The sequence below is a fragment of the Elgaria multicarinata genome, chromosome 3, assembly GCF_023053635.1.
Source record: "Elgaria multicarinata webbii isolate HBS135686 ecotype San Diego chromosome 3, rElgMul1.1.pri, whole genome shotgun sequence".
Lineage (NCBI taxonomy): Eukaryota > Metazoa > Chordata > Lepidosauria > Squamata > Anguidae > Elgaria > Elgaria multicarinata.
Genome location: NC_086173.1, coordinates 90,023,016 through 90,049,527, shown reverse-complemented (window position 1 = coordinate 90,049,527; position 26,512 = coordinate 90,023,016). Strand labels below are relative to the sequence as shown.

The 26,512-nt window shown below is 44.0% G+C and overlaps 1 protein-coding gene across 1 annotated transcript in view; it reads right to left on the bottom strand.

The window, feature by feature from the left end:
* LOC134394981 (proton-coupled amino acid transporter 1-like) overlaps positions 1–26,512 on the bottom strand; it is a 49,687-nt gene that overhangs the window by 3,106 nt on the left and 20,069 nt on the right. Inside the window, exons 7-10 of the mRNA XM_063120892.1 lie at positions 25,168–25,386; positions 23,457–23,555; positions 18,555–18,721; positions 11,852–12,021 (exon numbers count right to left, since the gene is read on the bottom strand). Coding sequence (XP_062976962.1) covers positions 11,852–12,021; positions 18,555–18,721; positions 23,457–23,555; positions 25,168–25,386 — 655 coding nt within the window. The remainder of the gene's footprint in view (positions 1–11,851; positions 12,022–18,554; positions 18,722–23,456; positions 23,556–25,167; positions 25,387–26,512) is intronic.

The following is a 26,512-nucleotide window of genomic DNA, read 5'->3' as shown; positions in this document are numbered from 1 at the left end:
TGGGAAGAAGTTCATCCTCAACATCTTCTACAAAAGAATCACAGGAAGCAAGTGATGGGAAAGATCCCTGCCAGAGACCTTAGAGATCTGCTGCCAGTCAAAGTATACAATACTGGGTTTAATGAACACATGGCCCAATTCAGCACAGTGTAGCTTGATATCTTGAAACACCTCTACAAATAAGTTTTCCAAGATCCAGGGTCTTTTTTTTAAAAAAAAAAAAGTTTAGAGATGCCTTCTAGCAAACAGAGCTGAGAACCTATGCTGTAGTTTCCTTCTAAAATAGGGTGACCATATGAAAAGGAGGACAGGGCTCCTGTATCTTTTAACAGTTGAATAGAGAGGGGAATTTCAGCAGGTGTCATCTGTACACATGCAGCACCTGGTGTAATTCCCTCTTCAACACCACAGTTAAAGCTGCAGGAGCCCTGCCCTCTTTTAAATCTGGTCACACTAGTATAGCTCCTGCATCTTTAACTGTTGTCATGGAGAGGGAATTTCACCAGCCAGACAGCCCAAGTCATGGGGAGATACACCATTCCAAATAGGGAACTATTTATATGGAGCATCTTCACAGTTCTGTTTTGAAAAGGTTTCTAAGTCTAGCACTACTTTTATGTATGAATAGGGTCAAAGTCAAATTCCAAATCAATGCCTTTTGGAACACAGCTCTAGCTTCTATTCTTTAGACTTGATCTTTTGGAAGCAGTGTGACACCTCCATGCTTCCAGGAAGCTTTGGAGCTAGGTTGGAAGGGTCCACCACATCAAGCACATCCCCCTCTACTACCCATAGATGGGAGAGATGCCATTTCAGGCCAGAGCCCAGCAAACCCCGAGAGTCTCCAGACACAGCTGGACATCCACAAAGCATTGCCTGCGCTTGAGCCATCTAATCACTCCCAGGCTGGGCAAAGGAAGGAGCAGGCCTCCAGAGGCTCATAAGAGCAGCCCCCTCCACCTGCTGCTAACTGGAGCCTAACTGGACCTCTTCCCACTGCTGAGCCGCTAATGAGGGCAGTTTGGCTCTTTCCCCAGTCACAACCAAGTCCCCTGGGCCTCAGCCCCAATCAGCAACTCATACCGGTCCATCTCAGCTCTACGAGCCACCCCCACATGTCTAGGGGCAGTAAACCCTTTCAGGCCTAGTGCCTGGGCCTTCTGTCTATGAGCCCTTGGGGTCTCCGCCCCACAACCTCACTCCCTTCTGTCTGGGAAAGCAATTTTGATAACCGCCCTGACGACCCTAAGCTATCAGCAGTGCCACTGGGCAATGAGGCATCAGGAAAAAACCCAGCTCATTCTGTTCAACTTCCCAAAACAGAGAGAACAATACAATCCTCAACACAAGAACCTGATCACGTAATGCTGTATGGTCGCTGGGCTGGGAGCCCAGGCGCCTACGGCTCAGACTCCCAGACCTTAAGGCTGAACAATTCAACTGCCTTTTACATGAAGGCAGCTCCTAGAGCTGGAAAGGGCTTATTCATCCAGGGTTTTGATATAGATTCAGAAACATGGTGCACTAATTCTAGTGTGGATAGTTCACATATATTATTTTCCTTTGTTTAACACGGCCGCACAACCTGCACTCCCTCAAGGTCTTTACCACAGGCCACCTAAGGCCCTGATCCCACTGCCTCTAATCTCCACTCCTTCCCCCAGAGGTCCTCATACAAACCACTCCTTTCCTGCCACTCCTCGCAGGAAGGGAAGAATGATCTGAAACAGGAACCCTAGAGGAGGGGATGGAGAGAAGGCTCTCGGTTCCCTCCCCAAGAGATCACGCGTGGCCCTCCGGACCACAAAGCTTGCACACACCCTGCTTTAAAACCTGGCAAAATAGGCATGGGGAGAAGAAGTACATTTAGGCCTGAAGAGTGTTGAGGACTAAAAAAAAAAAGGGGGGGGGGAGATGCTGAATGCAGTTGGCAGGAGAAGGCAGCCTTAGAAATACAGCCCGTTCTACGAGGCCCATGGACAATTTCCCTGCCGACATCCCTCTGATCTCGGGGCACATCTTGCACTTGCATAACCCTCTCTCAGGTTGCTGCTGTGCTACAGAATCTAAATACCCATCCAGAAAGAGGCAGCCCTGCTTGAAGAGAGACGCCGACAGAGCGCGGCTGTGATGTGAACGCCTGATCCAGGCCACCGGCCCAATTATGCGGAATGCAAGAAACAACAGGGGAGGAAGCGTCCAGAAAATCCTCCAGATTAAAAGAGGGGAAGGCATCAGGTGGCTAAAACTCACGGGAAGAAACTATTCCAAACAACGTGCTCAGTCTGAGCAGAGTGTGATTTTGGCGGTGGGGATACAGTCTGTCTCTCAGGAGATGGCAGTGAGCCTGGCATCAAAAGCTGAAGCGATAAGCTTCTCACCCCCACCCCACCCAAATGTGTCGTGTGGGAAAAGGACGTCTGTGTAGAGCACTGAAGTAATTAGCTGAGAGGCACACACTTGGGAAGACCTGGCCTGAGCAGTTCCGCTTCTTTTAATGGTACTAATTGAAGATTAAATGCAACACGCTTGCGTCAGAGCTGACAGGATGTCAAGAGGCATTTTTCTGGACTACAAGACAGATCCATTAGGAAGTCAGACTAAGGAGTTTCATTTTAAAAAGTGTCAGATTTCTAATATAGGAGAAAACAAGAGGGTTGGCGTGCTCGGGGAAAGTTGTCAAGGGACAGTATATTTTAAGCATTCTGTTGGAAACCAAGGAAGCAATCAATATTAGTGTAACCAATCAGCTTAGCAGCTCGGGGAGACTTTTTGGCTGAAGGGCAGGGTATCAATGCTTCAAATAAATAAATAAATAAAATAAATTACACACACACACACCTTTGTGAACAACTGTAACAGCAGTGGGAGGGCACATTAATTAACTATTCCAAAATGACAATTAGACCCTGGAAAAATGAGACAATGGGCCTGTTCAGATGATATACTAAGCCACGGTTAGGCCGCTAACTCTTTTGCAGCAAATGGTTAGTGAGCGGGTTTAAACCGTATTTATGTAGCCACCATGGTTAGGAATGGTTCAAACAACACGCTAAGTCATGGTTCACATGATGCATTAAGCCATCATATTTAGCTCAATGTGTTGTCTGAACAGGGTCAAGGGTTTAAGATTTTGCCCCTGGGTTCCAGTGGCAGTGTACCAAGAAACACAGCTTTTTAACCTGATGGCAAAACCTCAGAAGATGAACTGTGCATATATAAATGAAGTTTACTAATAGGGGAAACCAATTACTTCTGTCAGGCTTACAGATAGTGGGAAGGCTGGCTGGAGCACAAGTTAACCACAAAGGCAGTGAGTTATTTTGGATAGGCCAGTCCAAACACTCCATCACCACCTTTCACAGGTGTGGATGAGTCTACTTGGGGACAGTGGAGCTCCCTTCTCCTGTAAATCATTTTAGGATGAGAATTCCTTGCCAAACATTTTCCAAATCAGGCTTCATTAACAACTTTGAAGGCATGAAAACCCGACCCTATGGCCACTACCTATACCTTACCTTAGACCCAAAGGCTGAGGAGAGAGCCTTAGGGCCACTTCCAATATGCATACAAGATTCATCCCTTAAACAGAAGTCTAGATGCAACCCAGAACATCCCATCATTACGCATACTTTGCATTGACAAGCTGTTGTGTGCAGGAAAAAAGTCCTGAAATTACACATTGCAGAAAAGAATTAAAAAGAATACCCATAAATAACTTTAGCATACAGTTTCCCATTCAACTCCTTTCTTTCTCACCCACACCTGTCAGAGGCAAAAGAAACCCCGAATTCCACCAGAGATCCAAGTTTAAAGTATGCAAACAATGCACAGCTTTTTTTTTTGCGTTTTTCTTTAAAAATGCACATCCCCCCACCCCCACTTTCATGGATCTTAGCACACCATTGCCCCTAAATCCCCTTGCCAGGAGGAGAGAAGCAACTGGGGGAGAATTCTTTGGATTGATCTGTGGTGTGCCGTGGCATAGATAGCCCAGCTTTTGTCAGCCAGGAAAGTAGGGCATTAAAAAAAAAACATAATAAAAAAGCATAATCACCATGACCAGAGACATGAGGAAATTGGGTTTTTTTTTTCATTCAAAAGAATAAGAATGTATGCTTTATTTTGTGTTCCCTCTCTCTCTCTCTTTGCGTGTATGTATGCATGCTTTAAAGTAGGCTGCTGCTTGTGCAGTTTCGAAAGGCTTCATACTTTCAGTGAGAAGAACCTTCTCCATAAGCCTGGGACACTAGGACATGACAAAACCAAAGAAATGGAGGCAGCTGGCTAAGCCACAATGCATTTTTTGTACAAAGAGCTCAGGTGCCTTTCACGGGTCACTATGGGGTGAGGGGGTGCAGTGGATGGGGTGGAAATTGAAGTCCTTGCACCACAAAGACTCAGGCTGTACTTGGGAGAAAAATATGACTTCATTTAGATTACAGGTGGGCAACTTGTGGCCCTCCAGTTTTTAGGTATTCTTCTCTCTCCTGGATTGTTTCTTACAACTCCCTCACCATCGGCTGTGCTGGCTAGGACAGATGGGAGTTATAGGACAAAACAGCAGGAGGGCCACACTTTGCCCATCCGTGGTTTAGAGCAGTGGTTCTCAACCTGTGGGTCGGGACCCCTTTGGGGGTCGAACGACCCTTTCACAGGGGTCGCCTAAGACCATCGGAAAACACATATTTCTGATGGTCTTAGGAAACTGTATTGACTGAACTATGTCATGTATCATCTTTTGTATTATTAAAGCTATTGTTATGTATTATTTTCATTAGCAAACCATCCCATGACAATGGATTGTGTAGAGAAGAACGAAAATAATTTTATGGTTGGGGGTCACCACAACATGAGGTGTTTAATACAACATGTATTAAAGGGTCGCGGCATTAGGAAGGTTGAGAACCACTGGTTTAGAGGGAGACCCCACCCCCGAAGGGATGAAGCGGCTATGGATTCACTGTGAAATCCAGAAAGTGAATGAATTTGCTTTAATTGGTGAAGTTTGGGTCTAGTCGAACAATCAAAATGATGCCAAGCCTTGTCTAGCTAACCCTTAATGAGCTTAAGATGTCTCTGACTGCTGATGCCTTGAATTTGGAAAACCAGATTTTGCTGCTTATTTATCTGATGGCGGGGAGTTACATCACGAAACTCACAAGACTGATAATCCAGGCCGGGGTTGGGAGCAGGGAGAAGCATCATCAGTTCAGTAGCTATGGCTTTAAATGGAGGTAAGGCCAGTTCCCATTTTATTTATTTATTCACTTATAAATGTATTTACAACAGCCTATCCCAATCTGGGTCCCTCCAGATGTTTTGGACTATAACACCCATAGCCCCTAGCCAGCTTGGTCAAGGATAATAAGTGTAGTCCAAAATGTCTGAAGGAACCCAGGGTGGGGGACGCTGATGGGACAGTTTTAGTAGAGCATCATCACTGGCCACCTTTATTGTCTATTAACAGTGCCAGGAATAGCTGCCTTGAGGCCCAATATTGGGGAAAAGGCGAGTTACAAATAAATATAAACAACAACAACAACAACAACAACATAGCCCTGCCAGATGATCAGTTTATAGTACCCAATTCCCAGGTGTCATTCACATCTTGCAGAAGATCAAAGCATCTTCCCTCCAGTGCTTCCATTTTGGTTATGCTGCCTTTTCCAAGCAATACCACTCCCAAACCAGAATGCGCTATCTTTCAAAAATCAGGTTTCTCCCCTGTAGCCAGGGCTGGCATCAATCAGGGGTAGGTGTGATGGGGCACCTGCCGAGGGCCCATGCCCCAGGAAGGACCCACTGACAAGAGCTCCCTGAATTTGCTCCTCCTCTTCACCGTTGCAACCTGCCTGTTTGCATGCAGAAGGTCCCAGGTTCAGTCCCGGCTTCTCCAGATATGGGTAAGGAAAGAATCCTGCCTGAAACCCTGGAGAGCCATTGCTGCCAGTCAGTGTTGACAATACTGGTCTAGATGGACCAAGGCTCAGACTCAGTATAGGGCAGCTACCTATGTTCCTGTGGCATGTATCGTTCCCAGGGCCATCCCAGCCCCATTTTCAAAGCACGCAACTGTAACTGTGCTTCCTTCACTATGAAGGTGGTTGTAATACAGCTACATTGAAGAGACTGCTGAGCATAGCAACACTTGACAACCAACTTGGGAAAAACCTTGAACATTGCTTCCACCTGACCATTTCTGACTTACAATTTTTCAAGCTAAAGATAAGTTTGACATAAGGAAACAGAAATTGAATACGACTTGACTTTTTGGTGTGTGTGTGTGTTTTAATACAGAGAGAGATGAGCTTGGATCTTAAGCACACATTGCCTGGAAGTAAGCCCCATCAAACAAAGTGGGCCTTACTTTCTGAGTAAGCACACATTAGATCAGGGTATGGGTTAAGATGAGAAACACATCATGCCAAGAGGAAGAGGCCCAACAGATGTTGACATTCTCTCTTACATCTCCACCCTCCTCTGTCCTCCAAATACTGAGTGCTCAATTGAACCAGCGAATTATTGGTCTGTCCAAAGGCAGCATCATGAGCCCCTCTATGACTCAGCCAATTGTACCGCCTCACTGCAAACAGGATTTTAACGCCCACTGAAAATATAAAAAGAGATAGGCAGCCAGGCCAAATTACTCAGCTGCAGCTTCTCAGCCCCTCCGGGAGCCGCGGTTACCCGTGCCATTGATATTAATTCAAAGGGCTTTTAACTAGCCCTTGCTCTTCTTTTGCTTAGCACTTCAAAACCCAAAATTACATCCTCTCTTTGGACACCCAAGCAGTGACGCAGACTTGCTCCAAGGCCATGAGATCACTGTGATTAATATTCATGCAACCCACTTAATTGCTTTTATCCTTGCCAAAAGCCGAGTAAGCATATACTCTGAAAGCACAAAGCCTATCTGGGATGTGTGCGAGAAAGGAATCTGTGTCCTTCTCCCACAGCACCTTTCTGACACATGACTAATCCCCCTCTCTGAGGTGGCGGGGGGATCACTTGCTATCACGTGCTCAAATCAAATTTTATTACGGTCGTAGACCAGCAGATTAAAAATACCTAGAAATACAGTAATTATAAAAGCAAGCCAAATTAAGAACAGGGAGACAAGAGCCGCTAACCAACAGGTTAAAATAACTACAATTACAACTATTATGAAAGCAGTCCAGTTAAAAGGCAGGGGAACAAGAGTCATGGATCTGAAACAGAAGACGTCATAAACGTAATAGTGATAGTACCTCTATAAAGGCTTACTATCTTTGATTTATCATGATTTTTCTGCAGGTGATAGCAGATGCACAGAATTGTGCTACACTGTGTGTAATCAGAAGGTTCCAATCTGATAATAGGTATTTAAAATAAAATGCTTCAGATCTCCCTGGTGTTTTTTTTTAAAGAGAATTGGGGTAATAAGATCTTTGCGGAGGTCACGGTAAAAAGGGCAATGGAGTAAAACATGGGCTTCAGTTTCCACACTTCCCATGTCACAAGGGCAAATTTGCTCTTGAACAGGGATCTTATTATATCTGCCTTCGAGGACTGCAGAAGGTAGAACATTTAATCTGGCTAACATAAGAGCTTTCCTATGTTTGGGAATTGATAGGTTTGACATATAATTTGGCATTATAAACGCTCCTACATAGTCCTGATAGTTGAGATGGCCAGACCCGGTCCACTTTAACCACCTGGTACTTCATTCAAGATGGAGGCACTGCAGGTGAGCAGTTCCCAGGTCCAGGAATTAGGAGTTTACCTGTTCTGGACAGGGTCCCTCTCCTCCTGAAAGAAAGGGTAGTCAGTCTGGCCATGCTCCTAGATCCATCATTGAAAATGGAGGCAGATGTCAGGCACTGACAGCCATATGCTTTCGATGCTTTCTTTTTTAAAAAAGAAATGTTTACCCTGCCTTTTCCCAACCATTAACTTAATGTCGTTATGCTTTTATAATGGTGCAGGGCTTTATAATGTGTTGCAAATTTCAGGATTTTAGAATAATTTGCTGTAAACTTCAGTTTGTTTGTTTTGGAATGGCCTGCCAGGAGAGATCCGCCAGCCTAATAGTCTTTCCAAATTTAAAAAAGCTATAAACACGGATCTCTTTCGGCAGGCCTATCCAGACGAATTTTAAAATGTACTAAAAGATTTGAGATTTTAATAATGTATTGGTGTTATGTTTTTAATAAATTTTATGTATTTTATATATTTATTTATCTAAGCATTTTAATCCTGCCCTTTAGCCAAAAAGGCTCTCAAGGTGGCTTACAAAAATATTTCTTAAGACAGTGCCTGCCCACAGGCTTACAATCTATTTTTGTATTCAATGTTGTTCCCACCTTGATACAGAGGGAGAGGTGGGTAAGAAATAATAATAATAATAATAATAATAATAATAATAATAATAATAATAATTTAAATGGGAAGTCATATATACATATTTTAAAATAAAATGAATCAATCAGAATTTGTCCCTGGATTGACTCCATCCCATCTTACTAAGCTTCTGGAACCGTCACTGTCCTTCCTGATGGCTGCCTGACTGAGGGGAGAGCAGAACACAGCTCCACCACAGGACTAGTGACTTGTGGCGCACTGGTAAATTTGGGAGTGCCAGTGGTCCTCACTCCCTGACCACCCCACATAGAGTCCAAAAATTTAGGCAGCTGTGTTGATCCATGTCAACGAACCAGTTCTAGCTGTTTTCATCTCTACCAGGAACACATCTTAGGTATAACAAATGACTCTTAATTGTCTATTCAAGATCAAGCATTCCTGCCTCCAATATTCTGGGAAAACTCATCCCCAAAAGCTACTATGAGGATTGCAGCTAAGCTCAGGGAATTCTGAATGGGGTGGCAGATAACGTCAGCATCCCCACTAATCAAAAAGTGTCACTGTTGTGTTGCTGTGAGCCCTGGCTCCACGCATCACTAAGAAATCATTTCCCAATTGTTTTAAATAGATTGGTTTAGGGAGAAAAATATTTTTTGGGTTGGAAATAGAGTGGCAGGAGCAGAGAGAAAGAGAGAGAGAGAGAGAGAGAGAGAGAGAGAGAGAGAGAGAGAGAGAGAGAAAAGTACCAGGTATCCTTGATGTAGAAGTTAGAATCCCTGGACTAGGGTGCAGGTGTCTAAGTGCACCACTCTTATCATCGAGCCACTGTGTCGTCCCCCCCCCGTTCAATAGCTCACAAAGTATAAATATCAGCTCTCCTAGATTAAACTTCATTCAGAGAGAAGGAGATAAAACTGCTTGCCTTGCTCTCCTTTTTGATAGCACTTTTTGCTAACCGCATCTTTTCTGAGGTTCAGTTTCAAAAGGGGAGCGATAAGAGTAAATCGCCCAAGAATGAAAATGGAGAAGAGGGAATTAATCTGGGTGAAAAAGAAACCGAGGGGAGATGGAACAAGTTTTCACAAAATTTAAGCCATGTCTATCCAAGATGTTTTTGAAAACTGATGCGTTATGAGGAACAAACACACGGGCTCAGTTCAGACAACACGTTTCTCAATGGTGGTTTTAGAACTCCACATTGGAGTTTTTCCACCACCATTGAGAAATGTGCTTTCTGGCAAGAAAACCACGCAACTGTGGAGTTTTTTGGGAAAACACTCCACACTGTGGAGAGGAATGTTCCTGCACAACCATGGTGTTGCGTGTTGTGTGGAGGGCTCCGTGGAATTTTCTGTTGGGTTGAATTGACTTTTCCCACTGGCTACAGAGTTCCCGGGCAAGAGCGGTGAAAGGAGGGAGTGCCGCTCTAGGAGAGCCGGCAGGATTGTTTTTTCACAGCAATGGCTGATGGGATACCATCGGGAGGACCGGGGAAGGAGCGATGGCAGAGGAACTGTCAATCAAATGTCGTGATGGATTTTACTCAGCTCCAGAGTAAAATCCATTTACGGTAGCCCAGAGTCACACAACGGTGGAGTTAGAACATGTTAAGTGGGGAGTACCTCCTAAAAACTCAAATGTTGAATGGAGTCTTCACACTGCGTTGACTAACATGTTGTCTGAACTGATCCATGTAGTCCGGAACTTACATTACAGATGAATATTGGTGCCAGTACTTCTACTGCCTCCCTTCTCTTCTCGTCAATCCATACCACAGAAGGGGAGCAGCCAGGTGCAGGCACCAACTCCATGGTCTCCACATCTGCCTCATGATATCAAAGTTGTTCTTGCCCTCCTCACTGAGCAGTATGCCCCCAAATTAAAACATGTGGAAACTCTCTGTGGAGACATCGTGACCTAAGAGGAATTCCCAACTAAAATACATCTTGTTCTGGTGAAAAACTCTAATGGGGCAAGTAATCCATTGCTTCACATCTAGTAATGACAGAAACCCTGCCAGGAATCCAGTGACATTGTTAGATCAAACCTGAAGTCGCTTCAAGTGACGTTAATGGCAGCTTCACTTAGAGCATGGGTACTTAAGACTCTGGTACAATTGTGCTTAGAAATGATGGTATGAAGCCCCTCGGGTTGTTGCACCAGTTTTCATCTAGGCCGTAGTTAATTGGAGGGATGGCAGAAACCTGATTTTGCTGCTACGCAGGGAAGACTCTCCCTGCAGGCACGGTGAAGTGGGGGCAGTGGGTGACATGGGCAGCATCCAGGGGAAGCATGCACGTTGCCCACCTCTGGTCTAGGGTTTCTCACATCAAGTTGCAAAGAACGATCAAGGGAACATTCCAGGGGACAGCCCCTTCTGTTCAGGATGCTAACTCAGGAAATGGTGAGATTGAGAAACCACTGATTTCAAGATCTTTACTGGACCTAACTTGCTTGAGGCATGGGTTTTCTTCAGGGCTGCAAAAAGCTATTCCAGCATCTTCCCTAGATTTCACATTTCCCCATGCTGCAGTTAAACAAGGGGTTTGTACCTGTGTACACATCTACGTACAAGGACACATGGGCAAGAAGAAAACTAAGATATCCTATCGCAGTAGTAAACGTGCCTGCAACCTTTAACCACTTTCTTTGCTGGATTATTATTATTATTATTATTTATTTATATAGCACCATCAGTGTACATGGTGCTGTACAGATCATATCAGCAATACTGGTTGGAGATACCAAGCTATCTTGGGGCAGAAGTAACATAATACAAGCCTTGCACAGTTCTAGGACTTGGTAAAAGTAGTATTACTGGGGTGCATCAACAACAAGGCTACTCTTATGTCTCCAAACATCTTCTCAAGCTTAGCACTCACAAATCCTTTATGGAAGATAAGGCTATCAATGGCTACTAGTCATGCGGGCTATATATTACTTCCAGTATCAATGGAGGCTCCAACTGAAGAAAGTGTGGGTATGTATGGGCAATTTTAACTGATCCCCCTTCTGTAGCCCCACACACTATTCTGGAGGGTCCCCCAATCCTACAAAGCACATTTACAGAGGGCACAGAGCAGGGAGAGGAAAAGCAATCCATAGACATCACTTCCCTGACCCTCATACTCCAGCAGGAGTGCCCCATGTGCAAGTTCCCATTCACAGGAACGCTATATCCAAGTCTTCATCTGTAGACATTAAGTAAAAATGGATTCTACAGGTGAATTTTGTGATGGGAATCCATGCTGGGTTTTCCTTCACATTCACAACGGGAATTTCTAACAACTCTGAGTAAATGCGCATTGGCAGCAGACAGCATTATTAACTTGAGACAGCTGAGCAAAGCCGTCTCGCTAGACAAATGTGGACTGAGTAGCCAAGACTCTGCACAAGCCTCTTCACCGTGCACACCCACCCGCCAGGGCGAGGCCTGCTCTTGACTGGCTCTCTAGGTGATCAGGATAAACGGATAGAGAACCTTCGCCAGATCTGGCCTCTTACTCACATGTTATGCAAACCAGGAATGCCCTCAGCAGCAGATTTACCCATAACGCCCAGCGTTCGGAGACCCGAGAGACGGCCACCGGAACTATGATTTCTGCAGGGACGTAGAACTGCAGTGCATAAGTGAAGAAGATCCCAATGGAGTAGAGCAGCTTGACAGACTGGTACAACCTGCAAAAAACAAAGGCGATGCATCAACACTTAAATCCACTCAACGTCCTGCATAAAGAACTTAAGTCAAACACAAAAAGGAAGGCAAGCCAGCCACAAAGTCTGTGCTTCCTAAGCCATTGAGCAACAGAGGACCTTGGCACGCAATTACTGCTTGCAGAGGTGAAAGAGAGTGCTGTTCCTGATCCAGGGCTTTGCAAAGACCAAGTGTAACATGGAAAGGCACTTGCCCTGATCAATGGCTTTGTTGCTATGCAATGAAGCATAGGCTTCCTAGGGCAAGTAATGTCTTTTTCATGCTGAAAAGTTCTCTGTCCCCGAAGTGATCTGACATGCACTGAAGTATGTAGTCAAGGCTAATCACAATTTCATACGAACAATACGCTACCCCCATGAATACCAGTTGCTTGGGAAACACAAGGGGAGAAGGTTTTTGCCCTCATGACCTGCTTGTGAGTGTCTCATTGGCATCAAATGCTGTATCCAGTTTGGGTCATCCATTTGAAAGAAGGATGAATTCCAACAGGAGCAGATACAAGGAAGAATACAGGAGCATAATATTAGCAGGATGAAAACAGAAATAGAGAGAGCTTGACCTGTGTAACTTAGGAGGTAAAGAGGAAGCTGAGGGGGATTATCATGACACTCTACAAACATATTATAAGGAATTGGAATTATTCTAGACATAGGAGCCATGAATACAACAACCAATAGCTTCACACTGAAAAGATGGACAGGGCTTTAGCTTCAAAACATGTAAATCAGGCATGGGGAACCTCCAGCCTCCCTGGAAGAGTTGAAAACTTTATGGGAGTCAGAAAAAAATACTCCACCCCCCCCCCAACCCCCCGGTATAATAATCTTGTAGCTCCTCTTGATATTTCACTTGTGATTCATCATGGTCAGGACTTCCCCATAAGATTTTGGAGATTTTCCATGTCACTTTCCCTGGAATTTCCCATGCCACAACCAGAGATATTGGGTGACACGATATTGTACCCAAAGATTGGATTGGGAGAACTTAGCAGTTGTGGTTTGCTCATGGGCAGGGACTGCGATAACTTCTTTACCACAGATATGGTTAAGAAGATCATAGAATAGTAGAGTTGGAAGGGGCCTATATGGCCACTGAGTCCAACCCTCCACTCAATGCAGGAATCCACCCTAAAGCATCCCTGACAGATGGTTGTCCAGCTGCCTCTTGAATGCCTCTAGTGTGGGAGAGCCCACAGATCTTTCCCCGGCAATGTGTGACTTGATTTATTTAGATCCATTTTGTCGGAATGAATTGCCTTCTCCATGACCTAGATGGTGCAGGTGAATTGAGGATGAGGGGTTGGAAGGAGATAAGAATCTGGTAGAAGAAACACTTGTGCTACATGTTGGGCAGGGGGTGGAACAGATGACTTCAGAGCTTTCCAAAGAGTATCCCAAAATGTTTAAATGTTTGGCAACTGAATGAAAGAGGCAGGCAGGCAGGCATGGAGATGAGACAAGGACGGAAACAGACATTTTGGGAGAGGGCCAAGCAATTGTTCAGGCCACTGAAGCCATAGGCAAAACTCACTCTAGGCAAAGCACAAAAGCTGGGCCTGGGGGCAGAGGAAAAAAGGGAGCAAGGCTTTCAGGATATTTCTATGGCAAAACCCCAATTTAACACTTTCACTGAAACCACAACATATTACTATCAACACTAATTGTTCACATAGTTCTTTATACAGAACTGTTACTTTTCTTCCGGACCACCAATAGCATCAGCAATCCAAAGCCCTTTTTGGTAAATGTCAATGTCCTCTTACAAAACAGATTGAGTAAATCTCTTCAACCCATCCTGCAGCAAGCATGATTCCACCCGGATATTTATTTTATTTATTTTTAAGCTGAAGCATACCTTCAAAGAAGGTTTAATCAGCTCCAGTCATGAATATTTCACAGCTTCTGATCATTCCCTTTCTCCCAGCACAGTATACTCTGCAGCCCTGGCACTGGGGTTCATTCTATGCAGTGCTGACGTCATCGCTCCCTATGCTTTCACCAGCTTGACTCAAAGGCAAGCTATTTCGGGAGCTACACAGAGCGCGTGTTGACGTGGAGGGACAGGTGCAGAGAAGAAAATATATTATATAAAAATGGCAACATTCAGAAGTTAGTGGAAGAACATTTCCGTTCCCTGGGACTCTCTACTGTGGAGCTGAAAGTTGCCATTCTCCAGCAAAGAAATTTTCAAAAGAGTCTTCAGCAAGAGACTACTGAATTAGAACTAAGCAAGAAGTTCGATGCCATGTATTTAGGCTTGAACTGACACAATGGTTTCTTGTTCCACTGCAGATGTTCACGGATACAGCAAAGCTGAGAAGAATTACTGCTGTTGTGAATGGTCACTTTACATAGAATTGTCAGAGTGTGTATTTTTTCCCATGTCATGGCCATTTGGCCCCATTTTCTGCCAACTGAGCATAACACTTCATGCATCTGATGAAACGGACACTGGTCTACAAAAGCTTCTACCAGCCACAAATAACCTGTTAGTCTTAAGGTGCCGTAAGAATCTGTGTTGTAAAAATTAAGCTTTCAGGCAAATTTGTTGGCCAGAGAGGTCTCTTTGTTGCTGCCATCGGTCATTCCATGATTCTTAGTGATCTTGCTTCTTTATTGCCCTAAGTAGTATCTGTTTATTATATTTGTATCCTAGTTGCCAACCCAGATTGGTTCCCAAAGTGGCTTGCAATTAAAATCCATATGAAGTTACAATATAATTAGGGGGTATATGTTTGTGCCTGTGGAGCTGTCCATTCTGGTCCCTTGCAGTTGGCCAGGGACTCCAGACTATTAGTCTGCACTCCAGAGAGTGGGAGCAGAAGGAGGTGAAGATAAGAATCAGGAGTTGGCTAATGGGAAAGATGCCAACCAAGAGAAACAGCCCTTCCATAGATCTGGACAAATGCACCAAGCTCCCAGGAAGCAGAGGCAGAAAGTATAATTGACTCTGGGATGGATAGTAAAGCTATTATGCTAGCAACTGGCCACAGGACAGGAACAGAAAGTTGTCATAATCCTAAATAGTTTCAAAGTCCAACTTCAAGGCAACCCACCCTTCCCTTGCTTTGACTGAACAGTCTGTCCTCTGTACGTTGAAACACATTCCCAAGATAAGGGCGAGAAAGGAGCGTGACCCCTTCAGTTCAGAGAGGAGGGTTGTGGAATTGTATGGGAATAGCTGGATGATGCCAAGATGCCCCAAAAGTTAAAGGAGCCCACTGCCAAAACAAAAGTATCGGCACAACCTGGAACACCCAGCCGAGTGTGAGCCAAGAATATAACCCACATATTTTTCCAACCAACAGCAATGAGGTGGGAAGGGGGAAAATGGCTTCTCCAAAAAACCAAAGGAAGGAAGTACATGAAGGATAGTTTGCATACTTATTGTTAAACACAAGAAGAGCATCCTCATAACTAGCTGTTTTCTGCTTAAAGGTGTCGAATAGCAACCCTGAGTAGCTCTCTTTGGAAACCTACACTATAACTTCAGGTGTGTCTAAGCCAGGAGTAGGCAACCTGATGTCCTCCAGATATTTAGGCTATAACTCTCATAAGTCCCAGACAGCACAGCCAGTGGTGCCTACACCTGGTCTAAGCAACACATCAATGGATTGGATGAATTAATAGGAGACAGGAAAGAAGACCTGAATAAAACATGCATCAGTAGAGCATAAAAATCTTCAAGGGATATTAGTAACTGGGAATCAAACATTTCAGTCTTACTCAAGGAAAAAAAACACATAGAAGAGGGCTGTGTCTTATGCAGAGCTTCTATTAGCTACTCCAAACATATCCCAAGAGGTGTTACTGTGAAAGGTGATACAATACGTCTTGGGCAACAGTGCTTTGGTGATAGGTAGCCAAGGTTAACAGAAGCTAAGGCGGTCAGGTCATGGAGGGGAAAGAATGCATCCACATCAGATGCTTCTGCAAATGCAGGATATTTCTTATTAAGTTATGCAAACACAAATGAACACTGGGGCGTGTTCTGCTGCACAGGGCAACTTTCTGGGCTTAGCTAGGAGTGCTTATTCTGCACATCACATTCCTGGAAGTCAATGGCATCTGTGCTCTGTCTACAGTTGTGATTCTCTGCCTATTTCTGGTAGCAGAGAAAATGGAACAAACAGTGAACTAAGAGAAAGCCAACAGACCAAGGAGAGAGAGGGAGAGAAGGAGAGAGGGAGGGAGAAGAAATCCTCTGAAGCCATTTTTCTTCTTCCCACCTCCTTGCTGTTGGTTGGAAAATATCTCCCCCCATTGAAAGGACTTCATCTTGCAGTTCCTGTTTAGGATCCCAGTAGTAACCCCAGGAGAGGAAAAGGCTTTTCATGCAGTACAGTCCTGCTGCTTTTTTACAATTCCTGTATTTACTATTTGCGTAAAATCTCTAAGACCCTTAGGCCACCTTGGGAGACTGAACATCCCCCAACCAAAGTATTTGGGAACAGAAAAATGGTTTTAACCCAATTTTTTCAAATCTTTCTAGCCAACACAGCCACAGCAATTTGCTATAGATGTTGCCACTAATAAATCAGTGAAAGACATTTTGTTGTTAAGAAGAACTCTGCAGATTACTTCCTACAACCCCCTGAGGAAGGCCTGGAAAAAATACAAGCCGAAACGTGTCGGACTTCTCAAACTAATATATATAAAAAATAAAAAGTTCAGCATCTTGAGAACTTGTTTCTCCCCTTTTTGCACCTTTTCAGATGCTTCTCTCCTCCCGTTTTTGCTTCTAGTTCCAAATGACCCAGCTTTGAATGGTATCGCTGTGCGTTGCCTTCAATTAAGAAGAGAAGTGGGACAGGCTGAAGTGGGAAATGTGATCCCTTGCACTTCCGTCTTCAAAGCACTTCAGAAAGTATTAGCCCTCATGTCCAGAGGCACTGAAGGTGAAGCAGCAGGTTGAAAAGCAAAGAAGAATCCACCAGGGAGCACCATAACCCCCCTTTCAATCCTGCCTTCACTCCTGTCAACAACACACATGTTTGGGAAAAGGGCAAACCGGTGAACACCCAGATGGTAAACCGAAACAGAAAGAAACCTGTAAGGCAGCCAGTGACGTAAGAGGTGATTTCAACATCCTTTCACCAAGAACTGAATGCAGCTTGAAAATCTAGTCCACCTGACAGCCAGCTTTCATTTTAAAATTTCAGCTGCACAAAGAATTCTGGGTTTGCACAGGAAACATCAGAGTAAGTTTGAATAAGACCTCACCATTTCATGGAGCAGAGGTGGGCAACATGCAGCAGCACCATGGCTTTTTTGGTGGCTCCCATCCCCCCACTACCACCAAATTTGCTGTGCTGGAAATTCAGCAGCAGGAGAGGTGTGTCCCTTGGTAGGTTCCAGGAGGACAGTGCCCAAAAGTTACCCACCACTGCCACAGAGAAATCTTCACCTGGTATAACAATCTCTTCCTCTCACTGTGGAAATTAACAGTGCATTGACCCGAATGCTGCATTTCCCTGACCAATGGACGATATTCCATTCAATAAAGTGGTACAGCCCAGTTTGTTCAATAATGTTCACCACAAGGGAGATGGGGGACTCAAGAGCCCAAGAAATATATGGGTTAAGATTTCTTTCTAAAACATATAAAGCAAACAGGTCCCCAAAGGAAGCGTTGGGCAGGATTCCTGGACTTAACCCTGTTGCACAGATCCTTCAGGTTCAAAGAAACCTATGAAAGAAAAACAGGAAAACAGCCAAGAGCCAATCAAAATAGCTTCCAGCAGGATATGAACACGGCTGCAAATAGACACGGATGTAGTAAGGAAGTTAGTGCTTGCAGCCCTGGCTATGGCAACTATACTATAACTAGTTTTGAACTTTCAGGTGAGGTCTTGCAAGTGCAGACAAGGTGTCCTGGCGATGTCCTACATGTGAGAACATGTACAGATAATTGACTTAAACAGACCTCGAGGTCCAGAACCCTGAGTCAGAAGGACAGAGATTTTGTAGATATGCGAAGTCAAATATGAGCGGGCCAGTCATTGGCACAGGCAAGATGACACATCACAATTACAGGGTTGGCCACGCTGCACTGTTAAAAGTTTCCGTGCCAGTAACCCCAAACGGTACTTCCCAGAGTGACGCTGGCCTCTTTCTGGTACAAATTGCACTGCTACATCCAGGTGTGTCCCCACCGCAAGCATTTGCCTTTCCAATCTGATTTGGAGATGAGGTATGTGTTTGGTTATACTATCACAACGTGTTTCTGGATCAGCTCAAATGCCATAAAGATGGAACGCAGAGGAGTGGACTGTTGGGAGAGATGATGACCATAAGACAGAATGATGACTACTGAGGAGCCTGAACCAATTGGAAGACTATACGCACACATACACACCCACCACCCTTCTACTTACTGCAGGGCAAGTGCCCCAAGACCCTTAGCATCCATCCATGCACTTCCATTTGAAACTACTTAAGTGTGTCTTCTTGTTCCCACACCTACGTGCCTCAGAAGATCCTTTGCCTCAACTTACCAACAGTTAGGCAGATTTAGGGTTATGCTGGCCTGGATGTTGGTTCCAAAGCGTAAGTATCCCAGTGTTCCCAAGGTGAGGTAGAGAATACTGACAATTCCCATTCCCACATAGAGGATGATGGGGAAATGCTGAGGGGACTTCATCTTGTTTTCTAGAGGGAGCACCTTGGTGAAGAAAAGGAAACAGAGAATTTAATTTAATTTAAAAGAAAACACAGAATATATCACTTTACCCTTCACTTTAATTAAACTTCATCCTGTTCATCCTACCACAGAGCCACAACAACATAAAACACTGGGGTGGAACAGAATTCCATCTAGCTCAGCATTTGGTCTCCTCAGCAATCTGCCAGATGCCAAAGAGATCATTTTAAATGCTGACCTTCTATGAATCATCAGCATTTAGTAGTGAGAAACACAATCCCTGAACACCAAGGATGGCTTTTGACCATGATGGGCGCTTATAGCTACCAAGACATGTTATCAGTCTAAACCTTCAAAATAGTAAATTTAGGGTGGAATCCTGTGCATGTGATGTCTGGGGAATGCTGGGAGTTGGAGGACTTTTTTCTGCCTAAACATGCACAGGATTGCATCCTTAGACAAGTCTCCCATCACACCCATCCTATGGCAGGGAGTTCTAGACAGTAAACCTTACATGACAGTGTTGTCATTAGCTAATATAGTTATAAGTTGTTTTCATTGCTGACACAAACACTGCACCTTGGGCTGCACTGACTTAAAAAAAGAAAAGGGCTACTATTCTGGGAAAGGACTGCAACAACTTTTAATCTCTTCTTATTCATACACAACAACCTGGTTTGCATAATCAAAGCAAGCTTATTTAAGCCAAGGTGGCTTATTTAAATCACGGTGCATACTGGCTGCGGGTGGGGAGCGATTTCCATAATCACTGAGGCTTGTTGTGTCATCCGATATCCGGCAGCATGGCTTGTATAAAGGGGAAACAACCCTCCAATAACCCTCCCACAGCCCAGCCGGTTGGGATGACACGACAAGCTGCATCTGAGCGATGATGATGGAAATCGCGCCTGGCACGTGCCGTGGCATATTCTGATCATGTGAACTGGCCCACTAGCTTAATTAACCCAGCCAGGACACATAATACACATATTGCCACCTATAAAGAATATTGCCATTACGCGCAGGATGTTCTGTAATTCCAGTATCTTCATGCACTTTGAGCTTTTGGCTTCCGAGTTTACACAGTGGCCCAGTACAGATAAGGAACAAGTAGCAGCATAATTAAGTAGCATTCCATCTACTCCTTCTACTGCTTCCTCCCCCTTATTTACCAACGTTCCGTGGATCAGCTTTCAATCTCATGCACAGCTAGAAATATCCCTCTGATATAGCTACTATTCTTTAGTTCCTCATCTCTGCAAGCCATCTGAAACCTACTCTTCTGCTTCCTCATCCTCTGCCATCCTGATCCTTCTCTCTCTCTCTCTCTCTCTCTCTCTCTCTCCGTTATATATATATAACGGTTGCTTCCTGTGTTGCAAAGAGGGGAAGGCACACCAGTATATTGCATGAACCTTGCATCGCCTGTAATGCAAAAAAGGCAAACTCATACACACTGCAGGGACTCCCAATGTAAAGGCTGCTTCTAGGGAGTCCAAACCGTGTACATGTAACTAGAGTGAAAATAGCTGTCCCTTCCCAATCATAGGGAACATTTATATACATGGAAAAAAATATATGCAGTTCCTGCAACCTCCGGCAGAGGCACAGGGTGACCTTGTGGGAGTCTAGCTTGTTGCATCTCCACCTCTCTGAAGGCTGAAAGCTATCTTATTAACAACTTGCAAGCCTGGGCATTGGCTATATTTCTAAAAACCAGGTCTACACCATTTATCTTGGTTAATGCTTACATCCCCCACTGGAAATCGGCTCATTCCAGTGAGGATGTATGGGAAAACCTTTCAGATTATTTAGAGGCCCTGCAGACTCAGTTCCCTGATGTCCCACTGATTCTAGCAGGTGATTTTAATGCTCGGCTGGGCTCGGACTGGTCTGCTGTAGAACAAATAACCCATCTTTCACAGGAGGATTTCCCATGGCTAGAGAACAGACATTCCAAGGATCAAATAGTAAACTCCCAAGGAAAAAAGTTTGCCGAAATGATTTTGCAGACTGGTCTCAATGTGCTAAACGGCACCTTCCCCGAGGATAAGAAAGGGGAGTTTACTTTTATAAACCATTCAGGTGCCAGTGTTATTGATTACATAGCAGTCTCGCCAGCAGCCCTTGGCTTCATAAAGCTTTTTAAAGTAGACGTATACCCATGCAGTAACCACCAGCCGCTGGTTGTACAGATGGATTGTGTAAATAAAGTTCCAACAAACAATGAGATGTCAACTCTAACTCGTCCCTCAGACAGCTCTGTCCGCTGCCGAAGATGGGCAAATGAGGACCTATGGGCATTTGAAGATCTATGGCACTCTGAGAGTCTCCAGGCCCTGAGAAACACACTGCTCACCTCTAAAGAACCGGACATAGTAATAGATTGCTACGCCCAGATCACGGCAGCTATTGAACCACTGTTACTAAGGAAAGGACATTTGACAATTTTGAGGCCGAAGGAGGGTAACCTATGGTATGATGATGCCTGTAGACAGCTGAAATGGGAGATCATATATACATGGAAGGGGAGAAAGAGAGAGAAAGTCCTAAACTTTACTGTTGCAATTATAATTTACGAGCCAGTTTGTATAATACACACACACACACACAAAAAGATGCTTTATATAGAAGTCATTCACAGATCTCAAAACCAACCACGGATAATCATGGACCTCTCCGTCTCCAATTGAGAATGCATGAGCCACATTTCTGAATGCAAATCACAGGAATGTATCACATTTCTGCAACCACTGCAATTTTTTCAAAATATCATGCTTTTCTAAAAAGAAAATAAAAGAAAGGGGGCAAAGCAGCTAACAAAACAAAGGCAAATCAATTTGCTGGTAAATCTACACATCTAGTCTTTGAAACAGAATTTCACAAACCAAGTCAATTCCCAAACATTTCTTTAGATTGCTTTTTTTTTTAAATTAATGCATTTTTTCCCTAGTTAGTGTGTTTAGGTATTTTGGATACAGTGGATACGCAGACCAACTGCCATGAGTCTTTTGTACTGAGCTTTGGCCAGAGCTATGCTCAAGAGAAGTTATCCATCTCCAGACAAGGAGATTTTATAAATGTGTCAGTCAAGCACCTTCATTTTTATAGCTAGGGACACTGCTTGGCATTCGGATTAGATGTACTCCACTGCAACATAACCCCTTTCTCTCTCATTCTCCGCTCAGGAAGAATGAGAGGGAAGAGTCTACTTCAGTCAGCAAAAACTAGATGAACAACAGTTACCCAGAGGACCTTCTCTCCTGCTGCTCCCAGACTGTTGAATGGCCTGCCTGAGGAGACTCATCAACTTAACAGTCTATCAGCATTCAAGAAAGCTATCAAGACTGATCTCTTCCGGCAGGCCTATCCAGTGGAATTTTAGGATTATTATTATTATTATTATTATTATTATTATTTATTTATATAGCACCATCAATGTACATGGTGCTGTACAGAGTAAAACAGTAAATAGCAAGACCCTGCCGCATAGGCTTACATTCTAATAAAATCATAATAAAACAATAAGGAGGGGAAGAGAATGCAAACAGGCACAGGGTAGGGTAAACAGGCACTGGGTAGGGTAAAACTAACAGTATAAAGTCAGAACAAAATTAAGTTTTGATTTTAGGAAGTTTTTAAAATGATTTTAGGATGCTTAACAACGTATATTATGTTTTAATTCAGTTTTGTGTGTTTTATATTTACTGTTGTTCCCTGCCTTGATCAGAATGGAGAGGCGGGTAAGAAATAATGTATTATTATTATTATTATTATTATTATTATTATTATTATTATTATTATTATTAAAATAACCTGACTGGCCTGGGGTACGATGCAACTTGGACTGTGGGGGCAAAGTGTGCCACTCGCTGCTCTGCTTCAGGCATCAAACACAAGCCGAGCTTTTAGTGTTTCGCACCTCCCATCTCAACTCAATGTCCCCAGTTCCTTCAGAGTCTTGCACTCTAAGCCTCTTATCATCTTTCTCGCTCTGAACCCTCGACAGTTTGGCCATATCCTTCTCAAAGAGACAAACAAAAACTAAATCCAGCGCTCCAGGGCTGAGACCTAAGCAGCATTGGATAGATCTGTGCTACTTCTTTCCCTGTCTGAGATGCAATGCTTCTCCAGCTAATGCATCTCAGAATGACATTAGTAGCTCAGGAAACAAAATTACCACTGCAGGAAATTGACCCTAAACCACTGCAAGATAAAAGAGTCAAATTACCTAAGATCAAAAGGGGAGGGAGGAAAAGATAGGATAGGGTAGATCAAACGTTTCCATTTTTATCCCATGTACTTCCAACAAGACAGCACAGAAAACCTACACAATAATGCTATTCAGATAAGTTCACTCACCCACACTGCCGTTCTGTGCTACAAATGCACTTTTAATTTTTTTTAAAAAAAGCAAGAAAGGTCAATGTCAAAGTATTTAATCCCAGGACAGCAGTAAGATATTAACAGAACACTGTTAGCCCCCAAACAATGACTTTCAATACCTTGCAAAAGGTTACATGGATTCTTTTCAAAGTTTGAGGCTGAAGCAGTAAGAAAATTTTGGATAGGAATAGGTATGCAGCATTGCTGGCCTCATATGTGTTCAGCAGCCAGATGACTTAAGTTCTGCTAGATTCCTCCCCAACCAGAGAACAGGTGTCCCCAAAGCCCTTGTGCACCTGAATTTTTCTGTGTCTCCTAGCAAAACAAGCTAAGCAGGCACACGCACACGCACACACACACACACACTTACCACTCCAATGCCTTCAAAAGCAAAGATGGCTGTGCCGAAAAACAGAGGAAAGGTCTTCCATGGAGCCACCATAGGCAGATGGGAAGGATCTGGAATGTCCTGGCAAACAGTAAAGAAAAAAGAAGTTGAGAGAAAATGAACCAATGACTTGCTTGGGAGAGAGTTCCAACAGGAAGCTACTGGATCATAGGAAACTGCCTTACACTGAGACGGATCAGTTTAGCTCAGGTCCATCTAGCTCTACTGTTTGCAACGCGGTATGCAACTGGTGACCCTCCAGATGTTTTGGCTTACAACTGCCACCGTCCCTGGCTAACATACCCAATGGGGAGGGACCATGGGAGTTGGAGGCCAAAATATCTGGAAGGCCACCAGTTGCCAATCCCTGGCCTACACTGACTTGACAGTGGCTCTTCACCATCTCAGACAGAAGGCTTTCCTTGCCCTACCTAGAGATAACAGGAACTCAGCCTCAGAGCTTCTGCATACAAAGCATGTGCTCTTCCACCAAGCTAATTTCTCACCCCCTCCATTGGATGTGTAGAATTTGAAAACGCTACTATCTATTAATCCCACAGCTTACTAAAAACAAGTGAACTACTATGAGTAGAAGCAAACTAGCACCACAGTAGTTGCCACACTTGCTGTTTTTCTCTCTCTAAATATGACTGTGTTACTATAGTCTTGCTATACCAGTGGTGGCCAGTCATTTTGACATGTAGGCCACAATACATCCCGAAGTATTTTGCTCCCTCTCTTTTGCTCCCCATAATCACTCAGTAGCCAAATCCCTCTGGTTCTCCCTGTTCATTGCAGCAATCTAGCTCCCCGCCAATTCTCCATCGCTCCAGCATCAGCTCCTACTGTGATGGCCTTTGGCCAGACTGCTGCAAACCTCCTCTCTCTCTGGCCTTCCATCATCATACCTCACTGCCCACCCATCTACCCAGGAATCTTCTGACAGAATAACTCACTTCTCATGTGACACCCACTTCAAATCCCTTCACTGGGTTCCTAATCCCTTCTGTCTCCAGTAGATACTCCTTGTTGCTGCACTCAACACTCTTCAGAGCCTGGGCTTAGCTCCACCTCATCACCTGACATGTGACCATTTCCCCATGAACTCTACAACTCCTAACCTAGCAGAAGTGCCCTGCTGCCCACTCCCTTAACACACTGCTCTTAATCTTTTGCTCTACCCTGCATGGGAAACTTTCCACTCTCTTCCTTCAAATCCCTCCTCAAAACACACTTCTTCCCCAAAAGGCTTTGGCTTAACCACTAAGTCCTCATCCTCCCTGCAGCCAAAACAAATCTTAACTATACACAATGCAGAATGTACTCATCTTGTTATTCTTGCCTTCCTTTTCTCTGCCTCTGTTGAAATTTATATTGCAATTAAAAATGCTTTTAAAAATACTCTGGCCCCTGTGCAATAATGGTGCTATATTAATAAAATTATTAAAAATGCTTTTAAAAATACTCTGGCCCCTGTACAATAATGGTGCTATATTAATAAAATTAACTAGCTAACTAACTAAAGCCTTCCATTCACTGGACTGGACTGGACTGACATTGGAGTTGCAACATGAACCTCCAGTGGCTTGTCTACACATAAAAGGAGCCACTTCAAAATGGTGCCACAATTACCAAGAAGGAAATTCAGAAAGGGGTCTAATGTTGCCATTTCCACGCTGATCTCTGTACATACCCTGACAATGTACTGGTAGACCATTATCAGGCTGCTAATCATGAGAAGATTGGCTAGCATGGAGAAGATGGAAAGTATCTTGAGATTCCGGATGAAGACGAGCAATATCACAAACGGCAACAAGGACAGGATGTATAACTGGGAGCTCATGGTTGGAGCCATAATCGCTGTTTCATTGGCACTGCAGTCGTTGGTTGTACCATTGGCAGAAGAGATCACCTAAGGATTCATACGTTGAGGGAAATGGGTTATTAACAGGCTTTTCCCCCTTTACTTGATTTATAACATGATTATGAGCGAATGTGTTTGACAATAAGTTAATATGTGACTTTCTATTCCAACAATGGGAATATACACAGCCTTGACTTAAGAGTCCAGTTTGCACACACCAAGTATTCTAGAATCCAAGTTACAGCTGCACCATATCACAAGGGTAAAAAGAAAGGATGAGCTTTACATAGCTTTCCTTGAAAGAGCACAGACATCCGTTTATAAACAGCACCCTCCAGTTACTGATGGGTACAGCACCTTACAAAAGCAAGCAAGTAAGAAGAAGAACTGCCCCCTGAATAGGAAAGGGTGGTATCAGAGTGTACATATTCAGCTCATCACAGAGGACTACCTTCAACTTCTGATACAGAAGTTGAACATTTGCACCCTTTAGTGAAAACATTTGTACTAAGCCAACCATGTGAGCGAATTGAAATCTTGATCCGAATGAGACACTGCCGAGCTATATTAGACTCTTAATCCGTAGACTGCACTCATCGGCTCAGTTCAGACAACGCGTTTCTCAACGGTGGTTTTAGAACTCCAAAGTGGAGTTTTTACACCGCCGTTGAGAAATGTGCTGTCTGGTGGGAAAACTCCACGCAATGGTGGTTTTTTTGGAAAACCCTCCACGTTGAATATCCACGCTGTGCAGAGGCAAGTTTTTGCACAATTGGTGTGTTGTGTGGAGGGCTCTGTGGACTTTTCTGTTGCGTTGAATTGACTTTTCCCACTGGCTACAGAGTTCTCTGGCAAGAGTGGTGAAAGGAGGGAGTGTTGCTCTAGGAGAGCTGCCAGGATTGTTTTTTCGCAGCAATGGCTGATGGGTTACCATCGAGAGGACTGGGGGAGGAGAGTGGGTGGGGGAACTGTCAATCAAATGTCCTAATGTTTTTTTACTGAACTCCACAGTAGCCCACAATTAAACAACAGTAGAGTTAGAACATGTTGTGTGAGGAGTGCCCACTAAAAACTCAAATGTTGAGTGGAGATTTCACACTGCGTTAACTAACGTGTTGTCTGAACTGAGCCATTGTTGAATCATACAAATGGCCTGTAGGAGAATCATAACTAC